The following is a 24,479-nucleotide window of genomic DNA, read 5'->3' as shown; positions in this document are numbered from 1 at the left end:
GAAAACCAGTGGAGTAGTGGTGGCAGTTATTTGTGCCCCACTTTATGCAAATTTAGTTTTACCAGCTTGGAAGAAACTCTTTGTTTTCAATTCTGGATTTTTAAAATTTTTGTAGATTATATTTAAGATTTCATTGCCTGATGTGGGATGATCCTGAGAATGAAATCATTAATTTCACTGAATATTTAAACAAATCAAACTTGTTTTCTAAATTCACTTTTAAATTTCAATAGACAGAGTATGAATTATTTGAACACTATTATTGGACAATCTGAAGGGGTTTTCACTCCTACTATCTATAGGAAACCTACTTTTAGTAACTTATTTGCATTTTGAAAGTTCCCAACCTCTTAGTTTTAAGGGTGGCCAAGATGACATCTTCATTTGTTGAAAATAAAAGGAAATTGGCAAACTTGTTACCATGTTTATTGAAAAAAGTTACCCCAGAGACTTCATTACTGGGATAGATGATGATGTAATGAATGGAGTAAAAATATAAACCTTGTTTAGGTTTAGCCTTTACCAGTAATCAAGTTGCACCTGTACATGATAATATGGGGAGACCTAAATCAAGTACACCATTTGCAAGAGCCCTGGTTAGTCAATATAATGAGTGTTTAGACCAGGTTTTAAAAATTGTGATGAACAATTGGAGTATTTTGAAAACAAATTCTATGGTGATTGAAATGGTTGGGCTTCACCCAAGATTTGTATATAAGACAGCTTTCAACTTTAAATATTTACTGGAAAAAGGGAAAAAAGTTGCAGGTTCTGACAAGAATGTTAATACCTACAATGGGGCTGTGAGATGTAGTTCATGTAAACATTGCTCTTTTATTTTAGAAGCTGAATGTATATAACTCCTGATAATGGTTTGAATACTACCATTAAACTATAGAAGGGCAATTTGGACCTCGTGAGTGATCTGTATTGCAAAATGTTCAACCTGTGCAGGTTTTTATGAGGGAAAAAAATGAGAGACCACTGAAGAAAAGAATATATTAGCATCATTATGACATTAGGACAATGAATCCCAGCAATGCTGTTTTTAAATACACAGAAAAGTGTATTGAGCATAAAGACTTCAAATTTGGTAGTTTAGAAAAGGTGGAAATAAATCTGGAGGAGGGCTTAATGGTAGGACAAATCATATTATAAGGAAGTATTGTGGCAGTTCAAATTACATGCCACTCCTACCCCCTGCCTGAATGAGATTTTCAGTAAAACATGTGTTGAAATTATGTTCAACTAAACTTTAGCACTCGTTTTGGTAGAAGTGAGTGATGTATTTTGTGGTTTAACACATATTTTGAGTAATTTACTTTAAAAAAGGTGCTGCCTGTGCAATCCACAAAATTGCATGTGGGTTTTTTCTTTAGTAACTTCCACATGTGTAAAATCTTAAGAATGTATAAATGTAACTACTGTTTGTGTATAAATGTAAATGTAAATGTAACTATGTGTTTAACTGGAACTTAGTGTAATGCAGTGTAAGCAAATGGAGCTTTTCTCCCCAGGCCTCACTGAAAATGGATATTACCCAGGTGGACTTTCCTGGTAACAAAGACAAATAAGTGAATTAAATGAGGCATCCAGATGAGCTTCTTTCTGTGGCTCTCATTTTGGAAGGCTGCAGAGGGAAAAGTGCTCTACTAAAAAGCTACAGATGATGCTTAAGAAATATCACAGTTGCTATCATTCACAAGTTGAAAAATTAGTTCATAAAACGTTTAACTGAGTCAGTAACAGGGGTTTCAGTGGTTTTCCATATGCTTGTAATAGCTTTTTAAACCATTAACTAAAGAATATACAGCAAAGCCTCGCAATGCCAGAAGATAAAACTTTAGAGTTAACTTAACCATATTATCCAGTACTGTGCAGGAATGTTGCCTTTATTAAGGTATGAACCACTGGTTAAAAAAAATGCATGGAAGAGTCAAAAATACCTTGTTCATTTGTAAAGCCATAGTCAAAACATCACTTTGTAGCTCCCTACTTTAACCCTGTTTCTGAAAGCCATTTCAATATTCTTTATGTCATCCCAAAATAAAAGCACTGCTCCTGAAACACTTAAAGTAATAGAGCAGAAAATGTATATAACCTCATGTGCAAAATTCTGCACATAAAAAGCTAAAAGGCTTCTTTTTCTATGTTTATAGCCAAACAGGACTCAGAAAAGTAGTTGCTAGGACAGTATTGTTAAAACGTGACAAAAGCATATACCTTTTAATACTTAATAAAGAGCTTTGCAAGCACTAAATTGAAATGTCCAATCAGCCTTATACTCCCACTTCTGGAGGCACCTTTTAAAAAGAAAAAAAAGCAGTCATCTACATTTTGTACCCTCCATGTTTTCTTATATGAAAATCAACTTAAAATGTTCTTAAAACAAATTCTACAACTTTTTGGCAGTTAGTGCAGAAGACTAAAGCTTTGAACTGTTCATGAGCTGCTTCCTGTGCCCATTGTGTAGGATTTGATTCCTTCCACCTTAATTTGTTTATTGTGCAACTCTGAGCAAATAATTTAACCAGTCAGTGCTCCCAGGTTTATTCTGAAAAGCGACAGTTGTTCAGTTGTGTTCAGTAGGCTTACAAGCAAGGGAGCCCGCAGGATTTTTTTGCAGGGGGGTGCAAACCCAAGCCCCACCCGTGCAGCCCCACCCCCTCTGCTGCCCCGCCCACTCAGCCCCACCCCCTCACAGCCATTCCAGTGTCCCATCTCCCCATTTGTCATAGACACTGTTCAAATCTCTCAGTGTGTATACTGTTTTATGCTTTACTTCTACAATGATTACAGATATCTGGATTTCATTTACAACTTTTATTTCAAATTTTATAGCACAAACACTGATAGACATTTACTAAACCTAAACAAAGCAATAGTCTTACAATGAAAACAGAGTTAGCATTAAAACTTCTCTACCTTTGAAACCCACATTCACTGAAACAGCATCGAAACCCACATTCAACGAACATGCATCTGGCCAGTGGCAGGATAAGTTTACCTTTGGCCTGTTTCCAAATCATAGGCTCCTTGCACACATTTTTAGAACCATGCAAACGTTCTTTGATTCACCTTCCTGACTGTATTAATTATACTATATAATAATTGAATTATATCCCTTGTATAATACAGCACCACTTGTTAGAGTGTGTTTTAAATTTATAGTTCTGAGCATTTTTCCTTTAAGCAATGAAACAAATCATATGAACCAATAATGACAACCTGCCCAATTCAGAACATTTCAAGCATAAAGGGCCACTCAAACTTCTGTCATACAATCCACCAATATCAATCAATATGCAGAATCTCTGCAGAAGTAAAAGTCATGTGAATAATTCCACATTAAAGAGATCTGAAACCAATGAAGAGGTTGTTGCTAGAAAAAACTTTATATTTCAGTGTTTCATTTACAAATTCAGTGCCCGTTGCCCTTGAAGAATAAATTGCCTATGTTACATCAAAAGAAATGGTAAGCTGCTATATTGCAATAGGGAATGGGTGGCAAGCTGAAAAACAGGTTCATAGTTATTAGGTGTCTCATCCAAAGGAGGACATACTAAGGACGCTGCAGTACTATACCCCCTTAAAATACAAATGTACATGCTGTAGGACTAGAACCTACAGCCCTTTGCATCAAGATGCAAGTATGCTACCTGCTTTAACACTGCTTTAAAATTCTGCACCACAATGATACCATTTGCTAAACAAAACAGTTGTACATTTTAAGCAGACTCAGCATGAGCAGCAGTAACCTTTGCTTCCCTTGAAGCTCACAATTCCTTGAAAATGCACTTGACAATAAATTCCACCTGCTAGATCTAACTAGGGCATTTCTCTCTCTTTCTCTGACACACACACACACACACACACACACACACACACACACACACACACACACACACACACACACACACACACACACACACACAAAGTTGCTAGAATAACAGGATTTGTGTTAGAATATATTTTCTGAAGGATATCAAATCTGAAACTCAAATGCATGTCATTTATTTAGTAACTTTAATCCTTGGCTCATCCCAGTGATTTGTCAAAAACAGAATTTTTATGAGGAACAGACCAAAAATATAATGCAAAAAAAAACAAAACAAAAAAAAAAAACACTTTATTCAGCTGCTTATACACCATTTGTGTTTCCTCCTCCTACTCTATTACTTCAGCTTTTTTCTTCTGCTGCTTGCTGCTACATGTTCTCTAAAGTGTTCAATTACATCTTTTCTGTTGCATTTATTACTGCGTGTTTATAGCCTGTTGAAATTGTAAGTGTTATTCTAAGCTTCTTAGTTTTGGTTTAAGCACTTGGGCTTTAGGCCTACCCCTTAGGTCTCCCTGGCCTTTCTCCCTCAGATTCTGACAAATATGGATGGACAATTTCCTATGGTTTCTCCCACTAGCCTGGTTGGTATGGGCATCCTGAAAGAGTGTAGCAACTGCCTAATGTATATGGACAACCATCTACTGCTACCACCCAAGGACACAATTCGTGAGAGATGTAATTACATTAAGAACCTAGAGTGTATGTTCTCTCCCTCACATGCCAGTATATCTGGCACTGAGAAGGTTGTCAGTACAATTAGCACACCTCAAACACCACCCACAACTACACAACACACACCAACATATGCAAAGGACAAGGTTCTCAACATAAACAAACCCAAACAAAGGAGACATCGGAGGCAAAAACACACCAACTCCACAACCCTCCACACCAAATACCATGCATGTTCCACACACCTGTGTCTCGCAACCACTAAGGCCTAACCATAAACCCAACATATTAGTAATTTGAGACTCCATTGTGAGACAGAAAGATGTGCCTCTCACCAGGCTGGATAAGGAGAAAGTCACGGTTAGTTGTTTGTCAGGTGTCAGAATCTGCCATATCACACATGCACTCATGTCTCTCAACAACAAGTACTGTTATGACTCTATCATAGTCCATGTTGGCATGAACGACTTGAGATGTACCATCCTAGACTATTTGAAGAGAGAGACGTGACTGAGCTCACTGAATATGTGTCTCAGGAAGGTATGACCCTAGCCTTAAGCAGCATTCTACCATCACCCAGAATGATGCCTCGATGCATCCCCCACCACTTGTCACCCCTGGGATTCCGGATTTTGGCAAAGGCTCTTGCCACCCCCATAGTGCCTTTTTTAGGCAAGGCTCAAATTCTAAACCTACCACCCTAGAACAAAACAAAGATAAAAAAGTAAGGGTAATGCTGCTCAATGCCAGAAGTCTCAACCTCAAGATGCACGCAATCGAGGCCCTTCTCAGTATGGAGAACATCGATGTCTGTGCTGTGACAGAAACCTGGTTCAAGGCTCCTGAGAGCACCCCAGCACTATCAGGTTTTACCTCATATCATGCGTTCCGGCCCCAAAACCTGGACAATACCAAGAAAGGAGGAGGGGTATCCATATTCATCAAGGATACCCACACCTCAAGATTGGTGGCATCGCACGATGCATCGGAAACCATCCAGGTGCAATTAACCATAGGCAAGACTGCTCTGCAATTTGTAGCATGTTACAGGCCACCCTCGCAAACTCAGGAACCTCATATGGCCTTCCTGAAAACACTGGAGGGGATAAATGTATCTCCGAACACCATCATACTAGGTGACTTCAACTACCCTAATATAGACTGGGAACACTACTCAAGCCCAAACACTCTAGCCCAAAAGTTCCTGGAATTCATAAACTCAAATGCCATGGAACAACTAGTCACCATCCCCACAAGAGGAGAAAACATACTTGATCTCATCATCACGAACATGGGAGCACAATGTTCAACGCCGGAAGTATACCCCTCACTGGTGAGATCTGATCACAAACTAATCTCGCTGGAGGTCCTCATCCCGCCCCCACCCGAAATGAAAAAGACCACAGTAAAGAACTTCTCGAAAGCTGACTTCACACTTCTAAAGACTAGTGTGGTCTCCTTTAAGGCCCCTGAGCCGGCGGTTAACATTACTCAAACCGCTGAATCACTTACAAATGCCTTCTACCAGCACCTGCAGGGCTGCATGGATCAGGCAATCCCAAGCAAAACAAAGACTCTTTTCTTTGTACCAAAGGCAAGCGTCCAGTCTGGTGGACCCCAGCCATAAACAAACTCTACAACAAAAGGAGAAAGCTACTACAAGATAGAGCAAAATCCTTAAAAGGTAAGACACCGCTGATCACTATAAGTAAAAAGCTAAGAGCTCTCATAAAATCATCCAAAGCTAATTTTGAGAAAAAAATAGCTAAGGACTCTAAAGACAACCATAAGGCATTCTTTAGCTATGTCAGAAACCTAGGAGGAAACTCCCAGATATGCTCAGAATTAGTTCAAAATGATGTGAGGATTACTGATCCTACAGACATTGCCAACATACTGGCTGAAAGGTTCAGTGCAAACTTCTCCCCCCCCCTAAAGGAGAGATATCTATACCAAATGATTGTAGCCCCCCAAACATCTCTAACGCCCAGGTGAGAACTGCTCTCTCCAAGGCAAAGAACACAGCATCCATGGGACCTGATGGTGTCCCGGCTGTGTGCTCCATGAACTCAACGAGGAATTAAACCCACAGTTAGGACAGCTGTTTAATCTTAGTCTCACCTCCGGATACACTCCAGGAGTGGCGCAGCGACTGTGGTCCCACTCCACAAAGGCGGTGCCTCCACCGACCCTGGAAATTATCGTCCCATTAGCTTGACAAGCCTTATGTGCAAAGCCATGGAGAGGATCATAATGGATCTCATAAATAAAGACATAGGGAACTTGCAGACTTTGGATCCAACCCAGTTTGGCTTTGTCAAAGGCAGATCATGCCTTCTAAACTTGGTTGACTTTTTCGAAACAGTCACCAAGGCCATTGACGAGGGAAAGGCAGTCCATACAGCCTACCTAGACCTGGCGAAGGCTTTTGATACAATACCTCACTCGGGTATCATTGAAAAACTCATCAACTTAAATGTAAACCCATACATTACAAGATGGGTTGCAAACTGGCTGAGTGACAGAACCCACAGGGTCAGAGTTGCTGGCGCCATGTCAGACTCAAAGCCTGTCACAAGTGGTGTCCCACAGGGCTCAGTCCTGGGCCCACTCTTGTTTGGCATCTACTTTTCTGAAGTACAAGCAAACACAGGAGGGTTATGGCTGACAAAGTTTGCAGATGACTGCAAACTGGGCGCCGTAGTTGAAAACACATCCGACACAGATATCCTTCAGAAGGGTCTCACAGAAACGGATAACTGGTGCCAGAGCCATGGCCTAAAGTTAAATGCCAAGAAATGCATAGTCATACCCTTCGAAAAATAAGGTTACCCCTAGCTACCATATAGGTGGCAATCCCTGAACACAGAAGAAGTTATTAGGGACCTGGGAACCCAGGTTGACAGTAGCCTTTCATTCGACACTCATATTGCTAAAGTAGTTAGGAAGACCTTCTACATTGCCCACCTTATCATGAAGGGATTCACATCTAGATCAAGGGAAGTCATAGTCTCCCTATACTCATCACTCATCAGACCAATGATCGAGTACAATGCCCCATTCGGAATGTATCTGACCCGACACTTGCAGCAGCTGGAGAGGCCACAAAAGTTCCTCACCAAAAGGATAAAGGGTCTCAAAAATCTGTCTTATGCTGCCCGACTGAAAGAACTCCAGTTATATTCAGTTGCTTACCGCTTGCACAGAGGTGACCTATGCCTGACATACAAGGCCATGTCAAACCCAGATTTGATGAACATGCTTCATCTCAAAAAATCTAGATCCCTCAGAGCCACAAGGGCGGATGACTTAAACCTCGACACGGTTATTAATAGGACGTGCTGGAGGGATAGATTCATCACCCAAAGACTCCCTATGCTGTGGAACAAAATCCCGGTTTATGTGAGGCAGAGCACCTCGCTGGCCTTGTTCAAGAGGAATCTTGACCAATGGATGGGAGATCGCAAATACACCCCAGGGGTTACCTCAGTGTCACTGCTCGACAGAGGCACAGCAAAATAATGGGCATAGTTTCTCCAAACTAAAGGGGTGGCGTAAGCCACAAAACTATGGGCTAGGCTTATAAATGCCCTCGGGCAGATAGCCTAGTATGAACCTATGAACCTATGATGCAAACAGAAAATGATTGATTTTAACAATTGGCTTAGTTTCTGGTGTCATTCCAGGGGGATCCAGTACCTGTCAGCCTGGGAATATATGATCGACAGACCACAATGCTTTGCTAGAGATGGCCTGCGTCTGTCCCACTTGGGCTTCAGGCTTCTGGCAAAGGCCCTTGTCTCCCCTATAGTGCTTTTTTAGGAAAAGTCATGAGGTTGATGCTACCAACATAAAACATTTCAACAAAATGCAAATTAAAGGTCATGCTGCTAAACGCTAGGAGTCTAAACATGAAACTGCACTTATTGCAAGCATTCTTAACCCTGGAAGATGCTGATATCTGTGCAGTCACAGAAACCTGATTCAAAGCTGCGAAGAGCAACCCAGCCTTACCTGGTTTCTCAGCCTATCATACATTCAGACCCCAAACTGTGGGCAGCAAAGCCAAAGGAAGTGGAGTTTCTATATATTTTATTTATATATATATATATATATATATATATATATATATATATATATATATATATATATATATACATACATACATACATACACACACACACACACACATATATATATATATATATATATATATATATATATATATATATATATATATATTTATTAAGTATGACACAATGACACACAGGAGACACTCCAGGTGCAGTTAACCATTGACAAGACCCCTATTCAAATCATAGCTAGCTGCAAGCCCCCAAATTTGACTCAAGATGCCCACTCCACCTATCTACACCTCTTCAAATCTATCATGATTCAACCTTTTACCCTGATTTTAGGTGACTTTAACTACCCAACCATAGACTGGAAAAATTACTCATGCCAGAACACAAATGCCCAGAGATTCCTTGATTTTATCAATGCAAATGCTTTGGAACAGCTAGTCAATACCCCAATAAGAGGTGATAATATCTTGGACTTGGTATTAACCAACATGAGTAACCACTGCAGCACCCCCTACAGTATCATCCTCCCTGGCAAGATCCAACCATAAAGCAGTCACTTTCGAAGTCACCATCTCCCCTGACCCCCTCTAGCTAGGTTCAAACAAAAAAACTTCTCCAAAGCTGATTACAATCTCCTGAGGAATGGTATAAACAGTTTCACAGCCTCCTTCCTCTCTGTAGGAACTGGCACCAATATCCAAATCTATACCAAAGTACTATACGAGCATTTGTATAGACGCATGGAATCAGGAATACCCAACAGGATAAAATAATCCTCCGCAAGGAAGAGTAAACCTGTCTGGTGGACATCTGCAATAAAGTATATAACAAAAGGAAAAAATTGCAGTCTAGGACCAAGAAGGAGCAGGTGCCCAATTGGAAGCAATCTCTCCTTAGCCTGAACAAGCAAATAAGAGCACTAGTGAAATCCTGTAAAGCCAACTTAGACTCCAAATTAACCACATCTACTAGAGACAATCATAAGGCCTTCTTCACATATGTCCGCAATCTCAAAGGAAGCACCCAGAACTGTTCATAACTGGTGGTCAAGGACACCACATACACAAATGCTGTAGACATAGCCAACCTACTGGCTGACAGATTCAGCAAAAACTTCACCCCTCTGTCCCCCCATCAATAAATCAGGACATTCTCAGTACCTGCTCCCTCCCGTTTTCTCTAGGGGAATAGGTCCTCACTGCCCTCTCAAAGGCAAAAAATTCAGCCTCCATGGGACCTGAAAACATCCCTTGCTGCATCCTACATGAACTCAGGCATGAACTTGCAGCACCATTAGGCTCCCTATTCAACCAAAGCCTGAGTACTGGCTTTGTCCCAGCCGAGTGGAGTACTGCCACTGTCATCCCTTTACACAAATGTGGAGTGTCCACCGATCCGGGAAATTATAGCCCCCAACAGCCTAACTAGCCTGAGCTGCAAGACCAAGGAATGGATTATCATGGACCTCATTAACAGGGACATTGCCAACTTCCAAACACTCGACCCCATACAGTTTGGCATTGTCAAGGGGAGGTCATGTCTGTTAAATCTGGTTGACTTTGAGACAGTCACCAAAGCAATGGACAAGAGGAAGATGGTGCACACCACCTACCTTGACCTGGCCAAAGCCTTTGACACCATTCCCCACTCGAGCATAGGGGAAGCCACCTCAAGCAGTAGACCCAAAATGAGCAGCATACCCCAGGGGATTGGTCTTGGGGCCTCTGTTATTTGGGATATACTTCTCTGAGATGCAGGCCAAAACCAGTAGGCTGTGCTGACCAAGTTTGCTGATGACTGCAAGCTGGGAGCGGTTATCAATTTCCCAAGTGATGTGGGCGTCCTCCAAGAGGGTCTCACCCAAACAAATGACTGGTGCCAGAAATATGGCCTCAGGCTGAATGCCAAAAAATGCATCATCATCCCCTTTGGGGAAAGTGACATCACCACATATTATCACATTAATAACAACGTCCTAAGCATGCAATCAATCGTGAGGGATTTGGGCACCCAGGTTGATAGCAACCTGACTTTTTGACCACCATGTTGCTTCCTTTGTATGGAAAAACTTCTACAAGGCCCACCTCATAAGTAAGGGTATCTCATCCAGGGACAAGGAGGTCATAACATCCCTGTATTCTTTTCTTATAAGGCCAATTACTGAGTACAATGCCCCCTTCTGCATGTACTTTACAAAGCACATGCAGCAGCTGGAGAGACCACACAGAGGTTCCTCAACAGGAGAATCCAGGGCCTCAACACAGATAGGCTAAAAGCCCTGTCCCTTTACTCTGTTTCATACAGACTCCTCAGATGTGACCCCTGTCTGGCATGCAAAGCAATCTCAGACCCTGCCTTGATGGGACTGCTGCATATCCCCAAGTCAAACTCCACCCGAGTAACATGCATGAGTGACCTCAACCTGGTCTGTGACATCAATAGGACTTGTTGGTGGGACAGATTTGTATCCCAGAGACTCCCCCATCTGTGGAATAGACACCCTCTCCACGTCAAGCAGAGTACCTCATTATCCCTTTATAAGTGCAACCTGGATAACTAGATGGGAAACAGAAAATGCATCCCTGGGATTTTACCTGTGTCTCTGCTGGACAGGGGCTTTGGGTGCTGACTTGTCTAAACATGGGCTAAACTCTTGCCTGGGCTTATAAGGGCCTCAGGGCCAATAGCCTAGTAACTTCCTATGATCCTATAATATTATCCACCCAAGTGAGTGATGCCTGGCATACAGTTGTGCAAGGACGCTACCCTATCCCCATCTTGGTGTTTTCCATCCCTTATGTGTCTTTCTGCATTCCTTTTAAATTTTCCAGCCTTGACCACTATCACTTGTCCATCCCCTGTACATCCCCTATATGTCTGTGCTTATCTGCTGTCCTCCCTAGCTTTTGTTTTTTCCACTGCAAGTGTCTGTATTTCTGTCTAGGTCTGTTTACATTGGTCTACCTGACCCTGCTGTCTGCTCTTCTTTCTCTGTTTCATCTGATACACTTATTTCCTATATATGAAAAAGGGCTCTTTCTAAGAATGAATGCATGAATACATGTATACATACATAATTAATGAATCATCCTTCTTTCCCCAATCCCCTTTCATGCCTTATAGTAATCCTTTTTGTGTCTGTCCCTGCTTTCTGTTCTCCCTTTTATTACCTTCCTATCTATCCCATTTCTTCTCCATTTATAAAGGATGAGTAATAAGTATTACATATTTGTTATGGAACTCCAACTGGGTATGTATGTGTAATTCTTTATGTTCAGTTGTCTGTCTCTCTGTTTGCCTGCTTATCTATCAATATATATATAAAATTATATATATATATATATATAATTATATATATATATATATATATATATATATATATATATATATATATATATATATGTGTGTGTGTTTATATATATGTCTACCTATCTAATCTCCTAACAACACAACCTGAGAAGTGGTAGTGATGGACAAGTATATGGTACAGAGAGTAAATATTTTATTCTTATTCTGTGCATATTATCAAAGTATTCATCGCTACTCCAAGAGTGTTTAACATGGTACCTAAGCCTCACTTAAGCAAACTGCAAAAAATAATACTAGATACATACAGTAAAATAAATACTAAGCAACCTCACCAGAACATTTAAACCCATGTAAATCATTACCTAAGAGACTGAGATCTAATAATCAACTAAACAGAAATTAGCAATAATGTCAAACTGAACTTAAAAAGAAACTAAGCTATCTGAATTAAAGTAATATACATACTTGATTAAACTAACTAGCAAATATTAACAGAAACCTTATGACACATATTACAAAACTACTTCAAAACTACCCATAATGTTGTATGAACAGCTTAGTAGGTAGCACATATGCGTTTGTTGCAGGAAAAATTAAAAAGCAGTGGATTCAAATTGTAACTAAATAAATGAATGAATAGAAGAATCATAAAGTAATGTAGGTAGTAACAGAGTCTGGACTATATTTGCAGTACTGTTTCTGTTAGGTAGTGTTTTGAATTTTCAGGTTACATAGCCAATATGGTTCTTGAAGGATAATTTATGATTTATAAATATCCCTTTAAGTTTGGCATGGGCAACTTGTTCAGTTGGTGTGATATTTTGTAAATTAATTGAGATTTCACCTAAGTGAAATATGAATGGCTTAGATTTATTTGCATTTAATAAAACATTGATTATTTAAGCCACTGTTCTAGGCTTTGAAGTTTTAGTTGTGTGAAATGTTGCAAATGACCAAAGGAGCTCCTACCTTTGTGGAATCCCTCTCTGCTCCTGAAACAGCTTGCTTGCTCCGATTTTAATGGCAACCCTCTTCCTGGACACAACACAGCATCTCTGCTGGAGCGCCCATCTAGAATTCAAATTTTACGCGCAAATGTGAAAGATAAAGACGTAAACCATTCGCACGTATGGAAAAGACGAAAACAGGTCGCAAACACTTCCATTTGTACGACCGAACGCAAAGGGAGTTCTTAAAGAAGAACGCCCTTAATTTTTTTTTTTGATTAGAAGTAAATTAATCTCCTGGCCAGCTGATTCCAGGGGGGTGCCTTGCACCTGCTTGCGGGCGCCCTTGCTTACAAGGTGAACAAATATGTAAAAGAAAATAAGTAAATAAATAAACCCATTGCCACTGAAATTACTAAGTTCAATAATAAAAGCTGTATTACTCTGAAAGAATTAGCTACAGTAAGGCAATTATTTTAACCCACTTGGCAAGAGGAAGCATGCTTCATCTTTCATGCATCTGTGTGGAAATGAACCTTGTGCAAAAAAACTGGTGACCAGAATGCAAAGTCTAATCCTGCTATAAATCACGGCCAGACTTATCAAGTTGTGGCTTTGACCTAGTAGATAAAAACGTGTTAATTTTCATCTCAGCCTCCTTAAGTGAGCCAACTGTAATACTGCCTGTAGGGGAAAAATAACTCTCAACAGTGACGGATAAATTCATCTTGTTCTCCAAACATGAAAAAAAAAACAATAAGAAACGTCACTGTGTGGAAGATTTTCAATCCATATAAATCTTGTTAATCACTGTATATTAATCAGATCAGATAATGGTAGCAGAGGTAGCGAACTCGCCCTAAGTAAAAAAATATTAAAAAATATGTAATTTGAAATATTCTACATAATTATTAAATATTTAAAAGTAATCCAAGCAGAGTAGGAAGTTTGTCTCCAGTTAAAAATCCTTTATTGAGTACACAGAAAAGCGATCCAAGTTAGACAAATAACAGAGTACTGTTTGTTTCCCATCTTTCCTGACCTACAGTAGTCCAAATACAGGCTTTGCTGCATTCTGGACTTTTGGAAAGTTCCTGTGTTGCCCATTTCCTTTCTTGGATAAAGGGAGGCTTCTTTGTTCACCAGTGGCAGTGGGGAGCTTGGAGCAGCCTATCTATCCCTGGAGGAGTGTTCCCAGCACAAGAATCTGGTAGTCTATTGGCCGTTTTGGGCCAATTTCTAGCTCTTTCAAGTCCCCCTGTATAAAACCCGCTTTTAGCTGCTTTGCGCGATTTTGCGCATAGCGCAGCATCGGGCAGCACCGCTTAATTGGGTTTAAACCATTCTCGGCTCCACAAAGTCTGCTCTTCACTTTTTCCCTTAGAACTGATCTAGTTCTCATAGTAAACACCCTATTCCCTCTCTAAAGCCTGGCACTTGCTCACTAAAGCAGTTATATAAGTCAGCACTAAAAAATTAAAAGCACTACACCCTCACAAACTCCCCTTGAGTAGTTTGTTCCCCATTGGCCCTTTTTTTTCAATTATAAAGGAATTCCCAATACTATTCTAGCATGACCAAAGGTCAGTTGTCAATCTCCTTTCCGGTCCAGATGGTGAATCTGGGAATCTTGAGGCAATGTTACAACTGCCTCATGTACACAGACAACCCTCTCCTCCTCCCAACAAATTCCAACACATGTGAGAGATGCAACCATATAGCCAAACTGGAGGCTAAGCTCTCTCAACTCAGTACTGGCGTAACCAGTCAGGAGGAGAAGGAAACCACACTCACTACAATTCCAGTCTCACATAGACCTACCGCGACAGCAAACCAAACACATAAACACACAAAAACATACTCGGAGGCTCTAAATAAAAATCTGCCTAAGCAGCAGAGACCTCCAAAGCAGACACCCAAGCAACCGCTACCCCAAAACAAAACACGTGCAACACATAGCTCACAAAGCCATTGTGCCGAACAGTCACAGCCCTTAAGGCTAAACAACACTCCTGATACACTTGTAATAGGTGACTCTATCGTCAGGCACACTGACGTCCCGCTCACCAGGCTGAACAAGGAGAAGGTCACGGTGAGCTGCCTGTTGGGAGCTAGGATCCGCCACATAACACAAGCACTCAGGTCACTCCAAGGCAAGTACAAATATGACTCAGTCATTGTCCATGCTGGTGTGAATGACCTGAGACGTACCTCCCTGGACTGCATGAAAAGAGACATAGAGGAGCTCTCTGAGCATGTAGCCCAGGCCGGTATGACCCTGACCTTGAGTAGCATCTTACCCTCACCAAGAATGATGCCACAATATGAAGACAAGAGGATCAATTTCAATAATTGGCTTAAGTATTGGTGGCATTCAAAGGGGATCCAATGCCTGTCAGCCTGGGATGACATGCTCGACAAGACACGATGCTTCGCTAGGGACGGCTTGCACCTGTCACCCTTGGGCTTTCGGATATTGGCAAAGGCTCTTGCCACCCCCGTAGTGCCTTTTTTAGGCAAGGCTCAAAAGACAAACCCACCTTCATAGGTATCACAAAGGATAAGAAACTAAGAGAAATGCTACTCAACGCCAGAAGTCTAAACCTCAAGATGCATGCGCTTAAAACTCTCCTTAGCATGGAGAACATCGATATCTGTGCAGTAACAGAAACCTGGTTCAAGGCTCCCGAGAGCACCCCAGCACTACCAGGTTATACTTCATATCATGTTTTTTGGCCCCAAAACTTGGACTGAACCACAAAAGGAGGGGGAGTATCAATATTCATCAAAGATACCCACACCTCCAGGTTGGTGGCACAGCACGAAGCATCAGAGACTATCCATGTGCAACTAACAGTGGGTAAAACTGCCTTCCAGTTTATAGCCTGCTACAGACCACCCTCCCAAACCCAGGAACCTACTCTGCCTTCCTGAGAACACTGGAAAATATGAAGGTCTCTCCAAACACCGTTATATTGGGCGACTTCAACTACCCTAATATAGACTGGGAGCATTACTCTAGCTCCAACACGCTAGCCCGAAGGTTCCTAGAATTTATAAACTCAAATGCTATGGAACAACTTGTTGCCACTCCCACAAGAGGGGAAAACATACTGGACCTGATCATCACCAACATGGGGACTCTGTGCTCCAGACCAGAAGTGTATCCCTCACTGGTAAGATCAGACCATAAACTAATCTCACTAGATATTCACATCCCGACCCCAGCCCCTGCCCAGAAAACCACAGTGAAAAACTTCTCTAAAGCAAATTTCACACTCTTCAAAACCGAGGTGGAATCCTTCAAAGCCCCCGGGCCTGTGGAAAATACGGCCCAGACCACAGAATCCTTTATAAACACATTCTATGAACACCTTCAGGAATGCATGGATCATGCAATCCCAAATAAAACCAAGACCCAATCCTCCAAAGTTAGGCGTCCTGTCTGGTGGACCCCAGCCATAAACAAACTATACAATAGAAGGAGGAAACTACTACATGATAGAGCAAAATCCCAAAAAGGGAAGGCATCTCTGTTCAGTATTAGCAAAAAACTACGGGCACTCATAAAATCGTCTAAGGCCAGCTTCGAGAGAAAAATTGCACAGGACACTAAGGATAACCACAAGGCTTTCTTTAGTTATGTTAGGAACCTGGGTGGGAATTCCCAGATATGCTCAGAATTAGTCCAAAATGAAAAAAATACACCAAACCCACAGACATTGCCAACATCCTAGCTGACAGGTTCAGCGCAAACTTCTGCCCCCCTTCCCCACCAAAAGGGCAAATATCTATCCCAGCAGAGTGCTGCCCCCCTGACATCTCAGATGCTCAGGTAAGAGCCGCCCTCTCCAAAGCAAAAAACACAGCATCAATGGGACCAGACGGTGTCCCGGGCTGCGTCCTACATGAACTCCAAGAAGAACTAAACCCAAACATAAAACTACTGTTCAATCTCAGCCTTACTACAGGATATGTACCCAAAGAGTGGCGTACAGCAACAGTGGTCCCTCGCCACAAAGGTGGTGCCTCAACGCATCCTGGAAACTATCGCCCCATAAGCCTGACCAGCTTGGTCTGCAAAGCTGTGGAAAGGATCATCATGGACCTCATAAATAAAGATATTGGGGACCTACAGACACTGGATCTTACCCAGTTTGGCTTTGTTAAGGGCAGATCCTGCCTCTTAAACCTGGTTGATTTGTTTGAAACAGTCACCAAGGCCATTGACGAGGGGAAGGTGGTCCACACAGCCTACCTGGACCTTGCAAAAGCCTTCGATACAATACCCCACTCGGGCATTATAGATAAGCTCACCAGCTTAAATATAAACCCCTATGTCACTAGATGGGTTGCAAACTGGCTCAAGGACAGAACCCACATGGTTAGAATTGCTGGAGCCATGCCAAACTCCAAACCAGTTACAAGTGGCGTCCCACAAGGCTCAGTCCTGGGACCTCTCTTGTTCGGTATATATTTCTCGGTGGTACAGGCTAACACGGAAGGACTGTGGCTGACCAAGTTCGCAGATGACTGCAAACTGGGCGCCATAATCGACTCTCCAGCCGACACAAGCATCCTCCAAAAGGGCCTCATAGAAACAGACAACTGGTGCCAGAGCCATGGCCTCAAGCTAAACGCCAAAAAGTGTATAGTCATCCCCTTTGGCAAAAACAAAGTGCCCACAAATTACCACATAGGTGGTAATCCATTAAGTATGGAAGAAGTAATTAGGGACCTGGGGACCCAAGTTGATAGCAATCTCTCATTTGACAACCACGTGGCCAAAGTGGTTAGAAAACCATTTTATATAGCCCACCTAATCATGAAGGGATTCACATCTAGATCAGGGGAGGTTATCGTGCCTCTTTACTCATCCCTCATCAGGCCCATAATTGAGTACAGTGCCCCTTTTGGGATGTACCTTACCAGACACCTGCAGCAACTGGAAAGACCCCAAAAGTACCTCACCAAGAGGATCAAAGGGCTCAAACAGATGCCATATGCTGCCCGGTTAAAGAAACTCCAGCTCTACTCAGTGGTATACCGCCTGCTCAGAAGCGATCTGTGCCTGACGTATAAAGACATGTCCAACCCGGAATTAATGGACATGCTGCACCTCAGAAAATCCAAATCCCATCGAGCTACGCGCTCGAGAGACTTGAACCTCAGCACTGAAATAAATAGGACATGCTGGAGGGTCAGATTCATAACCCAGAGGCTCCCTTCACTCTGGAATAAAATCCCAGTCCAGGTTAGGCAGAGTCCCTCATTGACTCTCTTCAAGAGGAATCTTGATGAGTGGATGGGAGATAGTAGGTCTACCCCGGGTATCACTTCTGTGTCACTGTTAGACAGAGGCACAGTATACTAACCTTGAAAAAGGGCATAGCAAAATTAATTTAAAATGGGTGGTGAAAGCCAAACACACTCTGGCTAGGCTTATAAATGCCCTAGGGCAGATAGCATAGTATGAACCTATGAACCTATGAGTAATAGTTTCCTCACAAGCTTATATATATATATATATATATATATATATATATATATATATATATACTACTAGGTAGGGCAGGACCAGCTCAAATGTCACACTGATGGGGGAGGGATGTGAATTTAACATGTATACCAATAAGACTTTGTTTTACAGCACTATAAACCACTCCCTTGCCTGATAAAAAGTATATATATATAGTTAGAAAGCTTGTGAGGAAACTATTACTCTGCTATTTTTGTTTTACTTGTGTGTACTTTATAAAGGATTTTCGACTGGAAACAGACTGCCTACCCTGCTTGGATTACTTTTGAATACTCAATAATTCTGTCTAATTATTCAAATGATATATTTTTTATTATTTTTTTGACTTAGGACAAATTTAAGTTCGCCATCTCTGCTACCATTATCTGATCTGATTAATGTACAGTGATTAACTAGATATATATGGATTAAAAATCTACCACATAGAGAAGTTTCTTACACTTTTTTGTTTTTGGACCCATACTTGTTTAGTGGGCTGTTTGAGACTTTGAGGATACCACAGAGATTACTTGTATTTTGGTTCTCCAAACATGACTGACAAGCTTGCCTTTTCCTTCTAGTTTCAGCCAGGGAGTCTTGGTCGAGTAACAGTTTCACTGTTTTTTAAAATTTTCCATGGTCACACATTAGGGAAAGAATCCTGTCCCTAATATTGTATGATTCAAGTGAACTGTCACTTGCCTGTCAAATTTAACTCTGAGGACTTGCAGCATAAATACACAGTGTGCTTGCCCTGTTTTTGACTTCAAGCTTCCTCACCAAAAAACAGAGCAGTCTGATCATTCCACATTCTTGGGTATCCCACTGAATCAGAAGTTCTTTATCCTACTGCAGTTTTCAGTATCTGTTAGTCTGTTCTCCACTAGGTCCACCGTAGCTTGCAGAGTTGTCACCCTTTGCTGTACGTCTGCCAGGGGCACATCAACTTCTCCAAGGTGGTCAAAAGTGTGCTGTCAAGGCCTTCTGCCTGCCTGTCTAATTGGACACTTTATGCAGGAACTGTATCAGATAGATAATCTGCTGAAAGTGAGTGTTGTTTCCCACTACTCCATTCTGTGTTTTTTGTGCAGAAAATTGCTGTGGGAAATTGATATTAGCTCTCACTGTCTGATAGCCATACTGTCCCATAGCTGTCCCAATAGACTACTTCTTTCGTGCATGCATGAAAAATAACCAAAGAGTATTGGATAAATGTGATTACTCTATATCAGCTGATCTGATTTTAAATAAAAAAGTCATTTTTGTGTGTAAGGGTAAGGTAGTCTGTGGCCAAGGTGATGAAAGCCAGTTAAATTCAGTATTCTGCCATTACCAACATAGACTGGAAGTCCTACTGACTACTGTTCTACTGTGTTCTTGCTAGTGAATGATTCTCAGGGAATCATTACCAACATAGACTGGAAGTCCTACTGACTACTGATCTACTGTGTTCTTGCTAGTGAATGATTCTCAGGGAAGCATTTTTTTCTGGTTCCTGGGAAATCCTTCATGCAGGCCTGAAAACTCTTGTGAGCACAGGCATATTAAGTCTTTGCTTTGAGTAGGAGAATGTCGCCTCAAGGTACATTTCCAAATTTATGTTGGTTTCAGTTAAAAGAAGAATGCTGTAGGAGTTGAGAGGCATGTCTGGATCAGAAGTAGTAGTTATTCACAGGCATAGGAGAGCCTTCACATTCCAAGAAAAAACATAGAAAGGAACATAGGCATAAAGATTTTTTTTGTGGGTGAAAGTACCTAGAAAAAGAAATAACTAAGGAGTGGAAGACTTCATCTTTGGTGTCTGATGTGCTAGAGAGCATCAGTCATGAGAGGCAGTCTCCCTAGCCCTGTTCTTCGTATTTATTTCAGGTATCTGCCTTCTTTTCACTGTCTCTGGAAGTGGACATGTCAGTGATGTTTCAGCACGTCTTCCTGGGCATCTTTCCACTTCTTCAAAGTTGCTGATTGTGACACTTTCATAGAAATAGTGGATCAAACCAGTAAGAAAGACATGTCTGTTCTGACTGTGATAGTGCACAATTTATGCTGCATTGATATAGTGGTATCTCAATCAGTTCTGTAAGAAAGCGTACACAGACATGCCTGAGACATTGTGCCTCCTCATTTCCTGGAAACATGGATATGCAAGCAAAGCACAGACACCATTTCTCAGACCTTTCAGGGTTTTGTTCCTCTGATGCCAGTTTTCCCTTGCTCAGCAAGTCTTGGCTTTTATGATTGTAAGAAATTCATAGAATAAAAATCATGCTTTGTCCTCGCCAAGTAAATCACTTTATTGGAATTTTGTTTTGGCACTTTCGTCTCAAAAACAAGACTTCTTCAGAAATAACAAAGCAGTATGAGAACCCCCCCCCCCATTTTATATATGCAATAATCATGTGTTAAAAGTAATGTGCTAAAATGTAATATGATAAAAATATTACATGATAAAGACAGTCACATGGTATCATTAATAGAATTATATATAACAGTAGATATTTTTTTTTAAGAATTTTTTAAAAGCACAAATATTTCAACATCAAATACTCATTTTATATTCTTGCTGCCTTCATGATAAAAACACTAGCATATTTATAGATTCATTTGGACATGAGGAATGTTTGGCCAGAAAAGTTCGTGATATTCCAAAAATGTTTGCCAACTCCCCCTACTTGAAGTTATGTAATTTTTTTTCCCAACACCATGAACGTGAACTTAGGAAATATCTTGCAGCAACCAGAATGGTTACTTAATGCATTGTTAGTGGAGCCCTTTCAGATGTTGTAAACATTATTATGTATTCTTTCACCTATACTGCATTCGGTTTTGCTAACATAGAATGTATCACAGGATGAGCAATTGGCTAAGTGAGCAACTGCTCTAGTCTGGCAGTTTGCCTTGACATGTCCAAATTTTACTAAAACAAAGGGAATGCAAAGCTGAAATATGTTAGGTTAAAACAAATTTAATACAAGATACAATTAAAAATAAGCGCTTTCATCTTCTGTATTGAAAACTTCATCAGACATATTTCCATTACTGCATTGCAGTTTAAAAAGTCATGTTTCAAGTCATGTGGTCATCACACCCTCTTTTTCTGCTATTTTAACTTTGTCTCTCCTTGATTGGTGCAATAGTGACACAATGTTCAGGGTAGTCCCTCTCCCTAAACATACCACTTCTCAGTTCAAAAGTTATTGTCATCTGATATTAATCTGAAGAGACTATCTTTTTTTTTTTTTTTTGAAAGGATGGCAAATCCTGTAGTGCAAATAAGAATTTGAAAAAGTCTCTTTGCAAATTGCACCTGAAAACAAATAGCAGCACAGTCATATTGTAAACAAATGGACCTGGGGAAACACACACTCATACCCATATTGCATACTATCCATACAATTCTAAAAGTTAGCTTTGCAGTAAAAGAGGAGTTTCTTGGCCTTGTACATTTCCTCTGAACCGAACAATGTTATGTATCCTGTCAGGATACTTATGACCAGCAACCACAAATGGCATCTGAATAATGCCATACTCAGAAGGCTAACAGCAAACTGGTTGTTTACAGAGATAGAGCTGTTTGCCTCTGCAGACAAATATCACATTGGCAAGTTCTGTACAATATTTCTAGACAGAAAGGCATAGCAAGTAGGGACCATTTGCACCCTGTGGAATGGCCTTTTTCTATATGCATATCCTCTCACTCATATTCGTTGACGTTTCCTACAGAAAGTAAGGGTATAAAGGCCCAGGCTGATTTGCCTAGGCAAGAAAACGTTGGTTCTTCCTCCTAGTGCAGCCGAGGTAGAAACCTTATTATACTCTGCCTGTCTTAGTTGGACTTGTTGACTCAGCAATCAGGAGCCCTGGTGCACCCAAACCTTCATGGCCTCAGGCTGTTAGCATGGATGATCTGACAGTTGTTCCTATCAAGCACCATTTTTTGGAGGACGTGCATAACATTATAAAGTAGGCCAGGAAACATTATCTGACAAAATAGATGAACTTCTTTTGTTGCAACAAACAGTCTCTGACTCTTAGTTCATTATGGTTTCCTGTGGTACTGTCATGTCAACCACATCTTTTCTCAGCAGGACTTTATTACTCCTTTATAAAATAAAATATGTATTTATGCCTTTTCAGCACACCTTCTACTTGATCTGCAATCCACATGCTGGTAAAATAGTTAATTAAAAGGGCCATACTTCTCCATCAGGAAGGAGTGCTATCACCACTTCTTGGGACTTTGTCTTACAAAAACTGTGGACCTATTTGAACCAGTGACATTGACTCCCATTATTTTTTTTATCTTGGAAGACAGTACTTCTGGCAGCTATGACTTCAGTTAAAATGATTTCTAAGTTACAAGCCTTAACATGCAGGGAGAAGTTATACCTTAGAACAGTGTTTTTTTCATGGATCCTTTGTGCATGAGACTGAGAATATGGAGAATAATTAATAAGGTCCTTAAAGAGCAATAATCTCAGAAGCTACATGTGGGACATGACATATCTGTATACTTGTGAGTCAGTGGATGAGTGTGAAAGAATGTACTGTATGACAGCAGAATGCATTATGGAAGTAGAAAGTATGCCACAGGCCATTTACTTTTTAGATATTCATATTTGAAGTGTTGTGGCAAATGGCTAATGTGAAATGGTGACTGGGTTTCCTAGAACACATTATGTACAAAATTATCATTTTCATTTTATGCATTTGAGAACATTAATCTTAAAACTGCTGTTTCTTGAATTAGTTACATTGCAGTCTAAAAGCCATCCTTCGTAGGGCATCAAGAATAATTGGCCATTTGTCTACAGAAATTATGTGTTTCTAATGTTTGGCAGACAGAAGTCCTCCATTTAAAGTACCCCACTTTCTCTGCAATGCAAAGGATATCTTCTATCATGTTGGTAGTCATTCTTTTCCTCTTCTTAATCAAGGTGTAACAGTGTCTAAAAAATTCCATACTTTGTTGTGTGTTGATGAAGTTGTGTACAATTACATCCATGTCTTTTGCTCTGCAGAATCAGACAGTGTCCAGTCTTTGAGGCACAGAATAATCGATCTCATGGAGAAGCATGAAGAGGTCTGGCCCCCAGCATGCCCACCACTGGAGCCAATCAGGTAATTTATTGTCTTAGCTGGTTGTTGGCTTGCATTTTGCAGGAATTAAAATGTGACAGTTTTGTGTGAGGACATAGTACTTACACGTTGTATCCACTGTATGTTGAAGTTCTTCTGTGATTTGCCCTAACATTGCTCTCCTTTATATGATAGTGTGGTTATTTTGGCTTCTCTTGTTTGCTTTTATAATTTTCATATCTGGGGTACCATGTATTCCTGGCAAAATGTGTGTGGTGGTAATAATCCATTACTGGTGATATGCACATAGTACTTCTCACCATCCTTTGTAATGTTTGTTTGAAGGGTGATTCATGGGTTTATTTGTCAATGCATTTTTGGCCAGTAAGAAACTTTAATAGTATCACATATCATGTTGATATTTTTTACATCCAATATATGTATCATAATTATTTTTGAAAGAAGTTAATGGCTGAATTCTGACTACAGGAAGAATCTTATAACATTCCCTCCAGTGTATTGCATAATGTAAATGTTGTGCTTTTTGTTTTGTTAATATTTATTTTTAGCATTAGGTTGTTTGATCTGGTGTTGAGTCCTTCACTTGTATGCTCCAGGCATTGATTTTAAAATGCAACCATATCAGGTATTGCTGTGGGAATGGTCAACTCTAAATAACCAAGGGCTAGGAACTCTGCCACTTTTACTTAATCTAGTAACTGACTACTAATTACTATCTGGATGTCGACAAAATAAGAACTTGAGAGGCTGAAAGAAAATCAACTAGAAAGGGTGAAGATAAAACAATGACTAAGAAGAATCTTGGAGCTATTCAGCTAAAAAAAGTTTAAGCTTCAGCTTTGGTGCAGTACATGGCTTCCAGTAATCTAGAGGAGAAATAAGTCAAATGTGCTCAGAACTGATTAAAATAAATGAAACATTGAAGGACTATATCAACTCAAATAACAAACGACTATAAAATGGTTTAAGCTTTAAACAGGTATTAAATGAACTGATAAAACTGCAAA

At 40.6% G+C, this 24,479-nt stretch overlaps 1 protein-coding gene across 1 annotated transcript in view; it reads left to right on the top strand.

The window, feature by feature from the left end:
* Window positions 1-24,479, top strand: part of QSOX1 (quiescin sulfhydryl oxidase 1) — a 1,259,897-nt gene that overhangs the window by 491,410 nt on the left and 744,008 nt on the right. Inside the window, exon 4 of the mRNA XM_044085745.1 lies at window positions 23,394-23,493. Coding sequence (XP_043941680.1) covers window positions 23,394-23,493 — 100 coding nt within the window. The remainder of the gene's footprint in view (window positions 1-23,393; window positions 23,494-24,479) is intronic.

This window comes from Protopterus annectens, chromosome 10.part0 (genome assembly GCF_019279795.1).
Source record: "Protopterus annectens isolate FY-2018-M chromosome 10.part0, PAN1.0, whole genome shotgun sequence".
NCBI classification, from domain to species: Eukaryota; Metazoa; Chordata; order Ceratodontiformes; family Protopteridae; genus Protopterus; species Protopterus annectens.
The sequence above is the reverse complement of the archived record's forward strand: the minus strand, read 5'-3'. Positions and strand labels throughout refer to the sequence as shown.